Source organism: Caretta caretta, chromosome 4, assembly GCF_965140235.1.
Source record: "Caretta caretta isolate rCarCar2 chromosome 4, rCarCar1.hap1, whole genome shotgun sequence".
NCBI classification, from domain to species: domain Eukaryota; kingdom Metazoa; phylum Chordata; order Testudines; family Cheloniidae; genus Caretta; species Caretta caretta.
Window position 1 is genome coordinate 117,814,259 of NC_134209.1, and position 15,162 is coordinate 117,829,420.

General features: G+C 40.5%; 1 protein-coding gene across 2 annotated transcripts in view; it reads left to right on the top strand.

The window, feature by feature from the left end:
* SEPSECS (Sep (O-phosphoserine) tRNA:Sec (selenocysteine) tRNA synthase) overlaps positions 1 to 15,162 on the top strand; it is a 50,336-nt gene that overhangs the window by 23,672 nt on the left and 11,502 nt on the right. For both annotated transcript variants that reach the window (XM_048848695.2, XM_048848696.2), the window contains exons 7-8: positions 3,199 to 3,328; positions 3,653 to 3,744. In XM_048848695.2, coding sequence (XP_048704652.2) covers positions 3,199 to 3,328; positions 3,653 to 3,744 — 222 coding nt within the window. The remainder of the gene's footprint in view (positions 1 to 3,198; positions 3,329 to 3,652; positions 3,745 to 15,162) is intronic.

Sequence of the window (15,162 nt, forward strand, 5' to 3'; positions counted from 1 at the left end):
TCTGAGAAATGTTTTACTGACTGTTACAAACGTTTAATCTGGCTATAACTGAAAGATTAGAGGAAAAGACATCTTTCAGCATGTTTAACATCTGACAGCACTTTTTGTATCAATTTCCCTTTTGTGTTGGTGTCTCACACATCAGCAGGATAGAGGAAAACATTTTACAATCCCTATTTTTTCAAAAAAAATCACAGGCACAGATAAGGGATATTACTTTGGGTCTAATGCCTGAAACTACTATTTTAAAAAAAAAAAAAACCTAGATTTCAGGTTGATGGTGACCCTTTAATAAAATTATATTGTTTAATCTTCACAAGCATTAATTTTTTAAACAAAAACATTTGAAGTAAGATTATGGCTGCTATGCGCTCTTGAGTGGTTGAAGGCCCTTGGCAAAACATACTTGAGACATGAGGATGGAAAACAATTTCTGATGTTTTATAGTTTACTTGATATTTATTGTACCTACATTATAGTGGTTTTGTGACATGTAATTGTTTGTGAAACATTTTGATTTTCACATGGATGGGCTGTGTAATTGCTGAGTATTATCCTACAGCTAATGAGGGTTTCTTATCAGAGAAACTATATTATTATAGGCTAAACTTATGATCAGAATGTTAAGAAACTTAATTTCCTGTGTCAACTCAAATGGAAAAAATCATTTGTAATGATAATCTTGTCAAGAAACACTGAAAAGCACAATTATGTGCATTAGTGTATTGGGCTGTGCATTTCTTTCTGGCTTGTAGCTAGATATTTCTTATGATATAATCTTAAACATTTAACTGAAGTCATTATTTCAGAGTTTGTTAACAAAAGAAATCTCTTTTCTTCAATAGAAATTATACAATCTAGGAGGAAATGAATTTTAAGGTATATTTAGGAGCCAATGCGTTCCACAATAACAGTGGCAGAATTTGTCAATGGTAAGGGATGTCTTGGAGAATCATGGGCCCTGGGAAAAGTTCAAGGGTCCCAAACCACTATCATCCTCAAGATATTGGGAAGTTGGGGCATTCCACCCCTCCAATGTAATGATAGATATCGATGGAAGGGGAAGCTACATGAAGTTCCCAGGGCACCTGTTTATCCATGTTGTCACAAGGCAAGTGCGCCTCATGCCCTCTTGGGGTGGGGTAATTATTTCCCCACAGTCACGTCCTTCCGATCACCCCTTGTCTTGGGGTAGTGTGGCCTAGTGGTAAAAGTCAGTGTGGCTACTCTCTCAAGGTTGTATGGCCCAATGGCCAGAGTCAGGGTGTGGGACCTAATGGTCCAAGTGAATATGGCTTCCCGGTTCAGCCAGGGTGTATAGCCTAGCGGCCACAGTCAGTAAAGCCACCCTCTCTCAGGGCCGCATGGCCTAGCGGCCACAGTCAAAAAAGTGGGCCACCACCCCAGGGTGGCTGACAGCCAGGTAGGGGGATCTGGGCCCTCCCTGCTCCACCATGTCCAAGCTCAGGGCCGTGTGAGTGGCAAGTATGCCCCCCACTGAGTCAGCAGGGAATCCGTTCAAAACATGCTGACCTCACTCAGCACCACAACTTCTCTCCCTGAGCTACTTCCTACCTGGTTCCTGATGCCAGGGATTCTGGGCTCCCCAGTCAGTGAAGCTCCCAACATCTCCACCACTCCTTGGCCATCCTTCAGAGTCTCAGCATCCCTGGCTTCTGCCATCTGGGGCTTCTGCAGTTCATAGGCTGGAGCTTGCAGCATGCATTTTCTCTCTTCAACAGTCAGCCCTGAATGGGCTGAGCTGCTCCCTTTTATACCTAGTCTCCAGCTGGAGCATGCCCAGTAGGGCCGCAGGGGTGTGGCCTCCTCAGCCTGGAGAGTAGAGTAAACTCTCACAGTACCAGTGCAGGGCAAGTGCACCCCGTCACACTTGTACACACTCATTACTAATAGACCAATGGATTGTTCATAGGTACCATGATGAATGCCAGAAAATAAATGCTAGATGGATGGATCCAACAAACCAAAATGGAATGGGAGGATGAGAAGGAAAAAAACTAGATTTTTTTTTTTTTGAAGCAGGGGAGTGATCCTGTTCCCAGTATCCTGTCAACTGCCCCACTTTTCCCTTTCCCCCAACTAAATGCAGGTGTTAAACCTCTGGCATTCATCTCCGCACCAAAACACTGCCAGCTCATTGGCTCCCTCCCACTCACCACCCAAACAGCTGTTTAAAAAACAGAAGTGACAATACATCTTCTCTGTTTTGTTATTGTCACAGATACTAGTAACATTCATGTAGCTTGATTTAATATATAAATAAATTGTGTGCTTGAGTATATTATACTGATTTCATGCTGCTACAGATGTCTCAGCTAACTGGAGAATTCATAAATTTGTGGCTTTTAAAAGGCCAGAAAGGACCGTTGTGATTTTTTTCTAGTCTGACCTCCTGCATAACACAGACCATAAGACTTCTCTGAATTCACAGGATTTGTGCTTCAGAAAACGGAGCCTTGCTGCAGTATTTACATCCTGTGTCTTGGAGAATACTTAGCCTCCTGGTTATAATGACAGTTTTTTTTATTGAGGGGAACTTGACTCCATTTGCAGTAGTGGAGTTACTTGCATTTTCATATTATAGGCAATCTTACATGATACAATTAACTGAAATCTTGGTAAGGACAGTGATTGAGTGTTCTCCCACAATCATCCACTGGTTTTAATGGGAATTATATATCTGCACTGAGAAAAGACTCTGTTTTCTCAATTAAACATAGCTACACCGTGGCCATTTTTATATATAAATATAATCCCTGATTGAGACTCAATTTGGTAAACTTTTGAAATGTTGTGGGTTACTGACTTTTATAGGAGTTATACAGTTAAAAATCCATGCAGTACTTTGAAAATGTACCGCATTGTGTAAGACTTCAACTTAGTTCAGTGTTTCAATTCCTTGCAAAATAGGGATTAATAGTAGAATTACAGATAGATGAACCTGTGGTGATATGTAGCAATGCAACCATGTTCTTAGTAAACACTACTGAGAAAAGGAACTTAACCATTTTAATTTTGTTTTAGTTCTAATGTATTTTCTATGAGAGTTTTATTAATGTAACTTGCTGTCCATTGCTTTTACACATAATACAATTGGATGCTGTCAAACACTTGTTCCTAATGTGTACATGTATGTGGGGTGGTTGTGTTGTTTTTGTTTTGTTTTTTTGTTTTTAGGGTGCTCGAGTAGGTAGAATAGATGCTTTCATCCAGAGTTTGGACAAAAATTTTATGGTTCCAGTAGGTGGTGCTGTCATTGCTGGCTTCAATGATTCCTTCATCCAGGATATCAGCAAGATGTACCCAGGTAAATAATTGACAGATTGATTCATCTTTGTGAAATAACTGCAGAGAACTTGAATATCTGCTTCTGTGTGTGTATGTGTGTATGTGTGTATATATATATATATATATATATACACACACATTCATCTTTGTGAAATAACTGCAGAGAACTTGAATATCTGCTTCTATATGAAGCAGATATTCAAGTTCTCTGCAGTTATTTCACAAAGATGAATGTGTGATATATATAATTTTATGTGTGTGTATGTATGTGTGTGTGTATATATATATATATACACACATAAAATGAGAGAGAATTAAAATAATCTGTATATCATTGCTTCAGGAAGAGCTTCAGCATCTCCTTCCTTAGATGTCCTCATTACACTACTGTCCCTGGGTGAAAGTGGCTACAGACAGCTACTAAAAGAGAGAAAGGTAAGCTTTCTGGCAAACAGCATTTATTTTTCTTTGTAAATACAGTGCAGTCACAGTACAGCCCAGGAGCATTCATATATGAGTATATGCAGTTTGCCTGTTTATCACTGGATCCCAAACTAGACAATTAATCTAAAATCCTTTACTGTATTTCAGGAGCCACATGCCTCATTGTTTAAAAATATATGTGACTTCCAAAATAAACCTTTTACTTTTGAAAGCAACAGCAGTGCAAATTCCAGACGGTTTCTGACTTTGAAAACAAAATTGCTTGAAACATGGATCATTTTTTTAAATGTTCATGTATTTGGCCTGAACATTTCACTTCAAAAGCACGCAGTTCACAGGAAGAATACTAATTGAAACTTGAAAACAGTTTGTAGTAGAGTTAATGGGAGTGGTTATGCTTTAGGTTGGACCATCTAATTTCAGAAGCGCTATCAATCTAGGCAAATACTTCCTTTGTGGCTGGGTCAGGCATTTTGCAGCCTGTCAGTTATACATGACCTAAAAGAAAGTTGTGAGGATTTGATTTTATGTAAATGTCTGCATCTTCTATTACTTTATTTTGTATTGGGCTTAGACATGGTGTCTCTTGTCTATTTGTGCATATCACATGCGTGAAATAAAACAGTCTGAACTTCATAGTCTCTCTTGTTCAAATACAATTCCATCTAACACCTTTAATCATTAGATTCACAAATAAGGTGGTATACAGTAGTTAGCTATATTTTGACTAATGAACAAAAAAGCTGAGATTTGCATCAGTAAATGTTTCCTTTTTCTTCCACCCATTCCCTTAAATAATTGTAAACAAATTAATTATGCCTTTCCGTAAAATTAATTTTGATTGTGCGCTTTATAACGATGGTGAATATGTAATGTGGAGCTGTAGGAATTGTCCATGTCACAAATATGGTAATTCTTTATCAAATAAAATGTCTTAATGAATAGCTGTATATTTCAAAAGTAATGACATTATTTTCCTGGAACTAGGATTCTAAAGTGAATAAAACATCAGATATTTACAACTTCAATAGGCAGGTCTTTTTATTCAAAATGTGGCTCTACGCTGTAAACATACTTTATGTATGGTGTAAATATTTCCTTTATTGGATTTGTGGTAGGAATGAGAACCCTTTTTGTTTAAATGTTCTTGCTCCTGAACTGTATAACTCTAATAGTGATGTTTATTGTCTGTGCTCTGTGGAGGCAGAGCTATTATGCTCTCAGCAGGAGCTATTTATAGCTTGACATTGAATACTTCTTTCTATATTGGTGCAGCCTACACCTACTCAAAAAAGAAGTGAAGCTATAAAAAACTCCATGTATTTTTTCTTTCTTTTCTTACCTTATCCTTATTCACATCAAATGTTACTTCAGGTTATTTGAGCTCAACTCAAAACAAAAAGCCCAGATTTTTAAATAAAGAAGGATAATCTCTTGCAACAGAGGGAAGCAAGAACCAGACTACTCTGTTTCTGCCCTTCACTGGGGAGAACTGTGTCAAGGTGTAAAATGTTATCTGGTGGCAGAGAGAGGAGTGTGCATGCAATAGGCAGGCCCAGAGGTTCAGGGCCTACGGCAATATGGAGGGAGTGGTTGTGTGACCAAGGGCAGAGCAGTGAGGGGATCTAGCTGACTCGCAGGGCTCGGGCTAAGGGGCTGTTAAATTGCCGTGTAGATGTTCAATCAGTCTGGCACCCGGGTTCTAAGACTCTGTGAGGTGGGAGGGTCCCAGAGCTCAGGCTGCAGCCCGAACCCAAACGTCTACACCACAATTAAACAGCCCCTTAGCCTGAGTCAGCTGGCACAGGCCAGCTGCAGTTGTCTAATTCCAGTATAAACATACCCCAAGTGTGCACGTATTTAGAGTGCAAATGGCTGGGGCTGGCAACAGGTGAACCTACATGAGAGACTGATGTGTCTTTAAGGGACAAATGCAGTGGGTATGTCTGGGAAGGAAGAACTGATCACAAACACCTTCACCGCTGTTTTGCTGTCTCCGGGGGTTGGGGGGGGGGAATGAAAGCAGTTTTTTTCTTTCTCCCCTCTTCTAGCCCTGTCACCTCCAACATCACACTTAACACCTAGTGACAGTATTGCCTCATGCATTTTATATTAATTGACACAGGGACTGTCTCTTGCTATGTGTTTACAGACTGCCTAGCACAATGAGTTCCCAGTCTTAGCTGGGGACTCTAGGCACTACTGGAATGCAAAGAACAATAATAGGCACATAGTCAAATATGACAAGTACATGAATGTTTTCTCTCATTTTGAATTCTAGTATTATGTAAAGGTTAGATTTCTAAGAGGTGATCTTTTGGTGCTCTTACATAATATGCTTGTTGTGCATCAAATTCTATATTTCAGGTTTTAACATGAAACCTATATGTTATATACTTATTTCTTTGGCTGAACCAGACAATATGTACCAAACATAGTAGTAATACAATTCCTGACACCCAATGCAAAATATTACTCATGCTGAGGAGCAAATGTTAATAAACTCAGAATAATCATGACAACCAAAGAACCTAAATTACAGTATCAGATTTAACATTGGTTACCTATACTGTGGAGAACATCTTACTGCTCTGTCTAACCATTTGATATGTTGGTGATATCAGGAAGGCAACTACAGAGTGTTGTGCTCAACTATTTAGCATTTTCCTTAGTTTTCTCAATAACCTAATGGTCAGGATGTATTGGCTACCGCTGAGACACAGCCAGCATATGTTATTTCCTGCTTTTGAAATGCAATGCAGATTTTGTTTTGGTGACTAGGTGTTTCTAACTTTAGTTATTTACAGAGCCACTATATTCCATAATGACACATGAGTATGAAGTATTTAAAACTACATGAAAGAGAAAGGTACAATGGAGAGGAACATTTTGATTTGTAGCTGTTTTACATATGTGTTACCAAGAAAATGTAGACTGTGTTGATAAATATGAATGTACTATATTTTGTCTCTACAATTCAAAATCAAGTTATATTGCTGCTCTGCTTACAGCTGAACTTAGGAATAGTGAGAGAAAATGCTCGTAATGCATATTAAGACTGTTAAGTTTTCAAAATGTTAGTACTCCAATACTTTCACTTATTCAGATGAGAGACATTTGTTGCTGTCTCAGAATTCGTGAAGTGTTAGATTCCCATGTTATAGTTTGTGAGATTTTTTGAGTTACTGCAGGATTTTCTCTTTATATGGAACTTTCAGATGCTTTGTAGAACCTGGATTCAGACCCACCATTTCCATGACTTTCTCACTTAGCTGACGTTAATGCATAAATTTAATATCTTAAATTATGTTTTGCAATTATGCAAGCACATGGCATGAGTAAATGGTCAAAAGCAGTATACATGTCCAGAGTCTGTATTAGAGATGCATGGATCTAAAGGTCACGCAGACACAGAACAGTGTGCATGGTAGGATTTACATAGTTGAAAACAAAAACAATTAAGTTTAGAACATGAGGATCCCGTTCAACAATGTGTCGTCATCTTACCTGAGTGGTGGAGGGTTGGGCGTTTTTGGTTTGTTTTCTTGCATTTTTAAGCAACTATTTTGGAGCATTTAAGCCTCCATTTGTAAGCCAGTTTCCATTTTTAAAACTGACATTAATTATATACCAGTGTTTGGAACAAATGAGATTTCAGCTTAAGCTCTGTGTCATTTCAGAAATTGGACTCTGCGTTTTAGCAAGCTGTAGTTCTCAGTGGTTGCAGAGGGGTTTCATTTTTAATTACGCTTTTCAAATCCTTCTACTTTGTGTTTTTCTTGTGGATTCTTAAGACTAAAGAATGTCTAATCTTGTATTTGTAATCAAATACAGACTATATAATTGTTTTAAGCATTTAAATTCTTTACAGTATGTTGTCCAAAGGTGTCTTCAAACAAGTATATTGAAGGGGCTCTCTCTGGAACCATAATGTGTGTCAGTAGATTTAGTATGGGCTGGAAGACAGAAACTTCTAAGTTCTAAATTTCTATGTCACTTACTTGTTATAAGGTCTGGGGCAAGTCATGTAGGCCTGGTCTGCACTAAGAATTTATATTAGTAGAGCTACATCCCTTAGGGGTGTGAAAAATCCATACCCTGAGAGACATACTAGTCCAGCCTATCCCCAGTGTAGACAGTGCTAGCACAATGGAACCTAACTGCCCCCTCTGGGGAGGTGGTTTACCTCCGTCATGTACTCTATTGGTAATATCTACACCGAAGTGCTGCTGTGGCGCAGCATCATTTTAATTTAGACGTATCCCTAGAGACTGATTTCAAAGGTGCTGAGCTCCTGCATTTCCCATTTACTTACATTGGAGCTGTGGGTGCTTAGCCACTCTGAAAATCAGATACAATAACCTCTCTGTTCTAGCTTTTCTATGTGAAAAATAGGAATTGACAGGGGTTTTGAGATTAATGGGTTTGTAAACTGCTTTGAAGATGCCAGGTGCTAAGGATTAATTCTGAACCTAAAATAGTTCAAATGTCACAAAAAAACCAAACCCACATACCTTAGCTTAATTTCTTAGGGTGAGATTCTCATACTATCCCATCCTCATTAAGCCAGGTAAAAGGGACAGGGCTCTGAAATCTCTATATCTGGCCAGGGAAGCACTGCAGAAGATAGCTGTAAGGCTATCCTCTGAGGAGCACTTTGCAAATCCTGAAATAGGAGTGGGATGGAGCTCTGGTCAGGAGAGGTGTATTGGGGGAAGGGTCACAGCATGCATATAACTATGGAAATTCTGGGCAGTGCTGCAGCTCACAGGGCAGACCCAGGAAAATTCTGTGTCTAGTGCTGCAGCTGTGCTGTCATAATGTAGATGCTTCCTACATCAACGGAAAGGGTTTTTCCATTGATGTAGTTAATCCATCGACCAAGCTGCATCTACAGTGTCTATATACAATAACTGGGTCGCACAGCGTGAAGCATTTTTCACTGCTTGGAGTGATATAAGCTAGGTCTGTCTAATTTTTCAGTGTAGACCAGGCCTTAGTCAGGCCCAAAGGGCTTTCTGTGTTATGCCAGGGATGTCTCCATCTCTCAGAGTAACCCAGGATCAAGAAGGCACAAAGATGGCTTAAAGCCATGATCGCTCCCACCCCTCCAGAACTGAAGATCTTGCAGAAGGAAATGATACCATAGTTGGGACCCTCCTTCCAGGTGATGATGTGATATCCTCTCGCACTGAGGATACCTCTCTGAGGGAGGGAATGCCAATTATTAGGAAGAGACAAGTATTAGTAATGGGCAATTCAATCATTAGAAATGTCTATAGCTGGGTTTGCGATGAGCGGGAGAACCGCATGGTGACTTGCCTGCCTGGTGTGAAGGTTGCGGATCTCTCGAGACCTCTAGATAGGCTCATGTGTAGCGCTGGGGAGGAGTTGGTGGTTGTGGTACATGTAGGTACCAATGACATAGGGAAGGATAGGAGAGAGGTCCTGGAGGCCAAATTTAGGCAGCTAGGTAAGAGATTAAAGTCCAGGACCTTCATGGTGGCATTCTCCGAAATGCTTCCAGTTCCACACGCAGGGCCAGTTAGAGAGGCAGAACTGCAGGGTCTCAATGCGTGGATGAGACGATGGTATAGGTAGGAGGGGTTTAGATTTATTAGGAACTGGGGAAATTTTTGGAAAAGGGGGAACCTATACAGGAAGGATGGGCTCCACCTAAACCAAAATGGAATCAGATTGCTGCCACTTAAAATTTAAAAAGTTGTAGAGCATTTTTTAAACTAAGGGCTGGGGGAAAGCCGACAGGTGCGGAGGAGCACATGGTTCAGACATCCCTTAGGGGAGGATCTGTCAAATGAAAAAGAGTCCCATTCAATTACATCATGTAATGGCCAGCAGCTTAAAATGTTATGAGTTTTTAAAGTGCTTATATATCAATTCTAGAAGTCTAAATAATAAGATGGGTGGATATAGATATAATAGGCATCACAGAAACTTGGTGGAATGAGGATAATCAATGGGACACAGTCACACCACGTTTCAGAGTAACAGCCGTGTTAGTCTGTATTCGCAAAAAGAAAAGGAGTATTTGTGGCACCTTAGAGACTAACCAATTTATTTGAGCATAAGCTTTCGTGAGCTACAGCTCACTTCATTGGATGCATACTGTGGAAACTGCAGAAGACATTATATACACAGAGACCATGAAACAATACCTCCTCCCACCCCACTCTCCTGCTGGTAATAGCTTATCTAAAGTGATCACTCTCCTTACAATGTGTATGATAATCAAGTTGGGCCATTTCCAGCACAAATCCAGGTTTTCTCACCCTCCGCCCCCCCACACAGAAACTCACTCTCCTGCTGGTAATAGCCCATCCAAAGTGACCACTCTCTTTACAATGTGTATGATAATCAAGGTGGGCCATTTCCAGCACAAATCCAGGTTTTCTCACCCCCCCTCCTTTTATTTCCCCCCAAAACTTTAGATAAGCTATTACCAGCAGGAGAGTGGGGTGGGAGGAGGTATTGTTTCATGGTCTCTGTGTATATAATGTCTTCTGCAGTTTCCACAGTATGCATCCGATGAAGTGAGCTGTAGCTCACGAAAGCTTATGCTCAAATAAATTGGTTAGTCTCTAAGGTGCCACAATTACTCCTTTTCTTTTTAGTAACAATATTGGAAGGACAGAACGGATCGTGCTCGTGGGGGATTGGCACTATATGTGAAAGAAAGCGTAGAATCAAATGAAGTAAAAATCTTAAATGAACCAAACTGTACCATAGAATCTCTGTGATAGTAATTCCATGCTTGAGTAATCAGAATATAGCAGTAGGGATATATTACAGACCACCTGACCAGGATGTTGATAGTGACTGTCAGGGAGATTAGAAGGGGCTATTAAAATAAAAAACTCAGTAATAATGGGGGATTTCAACTATCCCCGTATTGGCTGGGTACATATCACCTCTGGAGGGATGCAGAGATAAAGTTGCTTGACAGCTTAAATGACTGCTTCTTGGAGCAGCTAGTCCTGGAACCCACAAGAGGAGATGCAATTTTTGATTTAGTCCTACGTGAAGCATAGGATCAGGTCCAAGAGGTGAATATAGCTGGACTGCTTGGTAATAGTGACCATAATATAATTAAATGTAACATCCCTGGAGCGGGGAAAACACCACAGTAACCCAACACTGTAACATTTTAATTTCAGAAAGGGTAACTACACAAAAATGAGGAGTTTAGTTAAACAGAAATTAAAAGGTACAGAACCAAAAGTAAAATCCCTCAATTTAAATGTGTACCCCAAATTAAAAAACATAAAAAGAGAACCAAAAAAGAGCCACTGTGGCTAAACAACCGAGTAAAAGAAGCAGTGAGAGGCAAAAAGACATCCTTTATAAAGTGGAAGTTAAATCCTAATGAGGAAAATAGAAAGGAGCACAAACTCTGGCAAATGAAGTGTAAAAATATAATTAGGAAGGCCAAAAAAGAATTTGAAGAACAGCTAGCCAAAGACTCAAAAAGTAATAGCAAAATTTTTTTAAAGTACATCAGAAGCAATATTGCTAACTGCTAAACGACCACTGGACGGTTGAGATAATAAAGGAGCACTTAAGGATGATAAGGCCACTGCAGAGAAACTAAATGAATTCTTTGAATCGGTCTTCACGGTTGAGGACGTGAGGGAGATTCCCAAACCTGAGCAATTCTTTTTAGGTGACAAATCTGAGGAACTGTCCCAGATTGAGGTCTCATTAAGAGGACTTTTTGGAACAAATTGATAAACTAAACAGTACTAAGTCACCAGAACCAGATGATATTCACCTAAGAGTTTTGAAGGAGCTCAAATGTGAAATTGCAGGACTACAAACTGTCTATAACCTATCATTCAAATGAGCTTCTGTACCAAATGACTAGAGGATAGCTAATGTGATGCCAGTTTTTAAAAAGGGCTCCAGAGGAGACCCCGGCAATTACAGGCTAGTAAGCCTGACTTCAGTAGCGGACAAACTGGTTGAAACTATAGTAAAGAACGAAATTGTCAGACACATAGATGAACATAATTTGTTTGGGAATAATCAACATTGTTTTTGTATAATGAAATCATGCCTAATCAATCTACAATTCTTTGAGGGGGTCAACAAGCATGTGGACAAGGGGGATCCAGTGGATATAGTGTATTCAGATTTTCAGAAAGCCTTTGACAAGGTCCCTTGCCAAAGGCTCTTAAGCAAAGTAAGCAGTCACGGGATAAGAGGGAAGGTTCTCTTATGGATTAGTAACTGCTTAAAAGATCAGAAACAAAGGTTAGGAATAAATGATCAGTTTTCAGAATGGAGAGAGGTAAATAGTGGTATCCCCCAGGGGTCTGTACTGGGACCAGTCCTATTTAACATATTCATAAATGGAAAAAGAGGTAAATATTGAGGTGGCAGAATTTGCAGGTGATACAAAACTACTCAAGATATTTAAGTCCCAAGCAGACTGCGAAGAGCTACAAAAGGATCTCTCAAAACTGGGTGACTGGGCAACAAAATGGCAGATGAAATTCAATGTTGATAAATGCAAAGTAATGCACACTGGAAAACATAATCCCAACTATACATATAAAAGGATGGTATCTAAATTAGCTGTTACCACTCAAGAAAGAGATCTTGGAGTCATTGTGGATAGTTCTCTGAAAACATCCACTCAATATGCAGCAGCAGTCAAAAAAGTGAACAGAATGTTGCGAATCATTAAGAAAGGGATGGATAATAAGACAGAAAATATCATATTGCCTCTGTATAAATCCATGGTACACCCACGTCTTGAATACTGCATGCAGATGTGGTTGCTCCATCCCAGAAAAGAAGTATTGGACTTGGAAAAAGTTCAGAAAAGGACAACAAAAATGATTAAGAGCATGGAACAGCTTCCATATGTGTTGTATGAGTGCAGGGCCTAGCATGGTGCAGCCTCTAGGTATTACCATAATCCAAGGCAAATAATATTTTTTAAACCCACCATCTCCTAAGAGATGGAAAGCCCTTTAAGTCTAGTTTAGCTTCTCAAAACTAGAAGAATTCTGCAATATAAATATGTAGTATGATTCAACTATTTCTGAGAACATATCTCCAGTAAAGATTCTGCATTAAAATGTAAAGATTCCAAAGTTATTAATAGGAGTACTTGTGGCACCATAGAGACTAACCAATTTATTTGAGCATGAGCTTTCGTGAGCCACAGCTCACTTCATCAGATGTGTACCGTGGAAACTGCAGCAGACTTTATATACACACAGAGAATATGAAACAATACCTCCTCCCACCCCACTGTCCTGCTGGTAATAGCTTATCTAAAGTGATCAGCAGGTGGGCCATTTCCAGCACAAATCCAGGTTTTCTCACCCTCCACCCCCCCACACAAATTCACTCTCCTGCTGGTGCTAGCCCATCCAAAGTGACAACTCTTTACATAATCAAGTCGGGCTATTTCCTGCATAGATCCAGGTTTTCTCACTTCCCCCCCACCCCCATACACACACAAACTCACTCTCCTGCTGGTAATAGCTCATCTAAACTGACCACTCTCCAAGTTTAAATCCAAGTTAAACCAGAATATCTGGGGGGGGGGGGTTAGGAAAAAACAAGAGGAAACCGGCTACCTTGCATAATGACTTAGCCACTCCCAGTCTCTATTTAAGCCTAAATTAATAGTATCCAATTTGCAAATGAATTCCAATTCAGCAGTTTCTCGCTGGAGTCTGGATTTGAAGTTTTTTTGTTTTAAGATAGCGACCTTCATGTCTGTGATTGCGTGACCAGAGAGATTGAAGTGTTCTCCGACTGGTTTATGAATGTTATAATTCTTGACATCTGATTTGTGTCCATTTATTCTTTTACGTAGAGACTGTCCAGTTTGACCAATGTACATGGCAGAGGGGCATTGCTGGCACATGATGGCATATATCACATTGGTGGATGTGCAGGTGAATGAGCCTCTGATAGTGTGGCTGATGTTATTAGGCCCTGTGATGGTGTCCCCTGAATAGATATGTGGGCACAATTGGCAAAGGGCTTTGTTGCAAGGATAAGTTCCTGGGTTAGTGGTTCTGTTGTGTGGTATGTGGTTGTTGGTGAGTATTTGCTTCAGGTTGCGGGGCTGTCTGTAGGCAAGGACTGGCCTGTCTCCCAAGACTTGTGAGAGTGTTGGGTCATCCTTTAGGATAGGTTGTAGATCCTTAATAATGCGTTGGAGGGGTTTTAGTTGGGGGCTGAAGGTGACCGCTAGTGGCGTTCTGTTATTTTCTTTGTTAGGCCTGTCCTGTAGTAGGTAACTTCTGGGAACTCTTCTGGCTCTATCAATCTGTTTCTTTACTTCTGCAGGTGGGTATTGTAGTTGTAAGAAAGCTTGACAGAGATCTTGTAGGTGTTTGTCTCTGTCTGAGGGGTTGGAGCAAATGCGGTTGTATCGCAGAGCTTGGCTGTAGACGATGGATCGTGTGGTGTGGTCAGGGTGAAAGCTGGAGGCATGCAGGTAGGAATAGCGGTCAGTAGGTTTCCGGTATAGGGTGGTGTTTATGTGGCCATTGTTTATTAGCACTGTAGTGTCCAGGAAGTGGATCTCTTGTGTGGACTGGACCAGGCTGAGGTTGGTGGTGGGATGGAAATTGTTGAAATCATGGTGGAATTCCTCAAGGGCTTCTTTTCCATGGGTCCAGATGATGAAGATGTCATCAATATAGCGCAAGTAGAGTAGGGGCTTTAGGGGACGAGAGCTGAGGAAGCGTTGTTCTAAATCAGCCATAAAAATGTTGGCATACTGTGGGGCCATGCGGGTACCCATAGCAGTGCCGCTGATCTGAAGGTATACATTGTCCCCAAATGTGAAATAGTTATGGGTAAGGACAAAGTCACAAAGTTCAGCCACCAGGTTAGCCGTGACATTATCGGGGATAGTGTTCCTGACGGCCTGTAGTCCATCTTTGTGTGGAATGTTGGTGTAGAGGGCTTCTACATCCATAGTAGCCAGGATGGTGTTATCAGGAAGATCACCGATGGATTGAAGTTTCCTCAGGAAGTCAGTGGTGTCTCGAAGGTAGCTGGGAGTGCTGGTAGCGTAGGGCCTGAGGAGGGAGTCTACATAGCCAGACAATCCTGCTGTCAGGGTGCCAATGCCTGAGATGATGGGGCGCCCAGGATTTCCAGGTTTATGGATCTTGGGTAGTAGATAGAATATCCCAGGTCGGGGTTCCAGGGGTGTGTCTGTGCGGATTTGATCTTGTGCTTTTTCAGGAAGTTTCTTGAGCAAATGCTGTAGTTGCTTTTGGTAACTCTCAGTGGGATCATAGGGTAATGGCTTGTAGAAACTCGTGTTGGAGAGCTGCCTAGCAGCCTCTTGTTCATATTCCGACCTATTCATGATGACAACAGCACCTCCTTTGTCAGCCTTTTTGATTATGA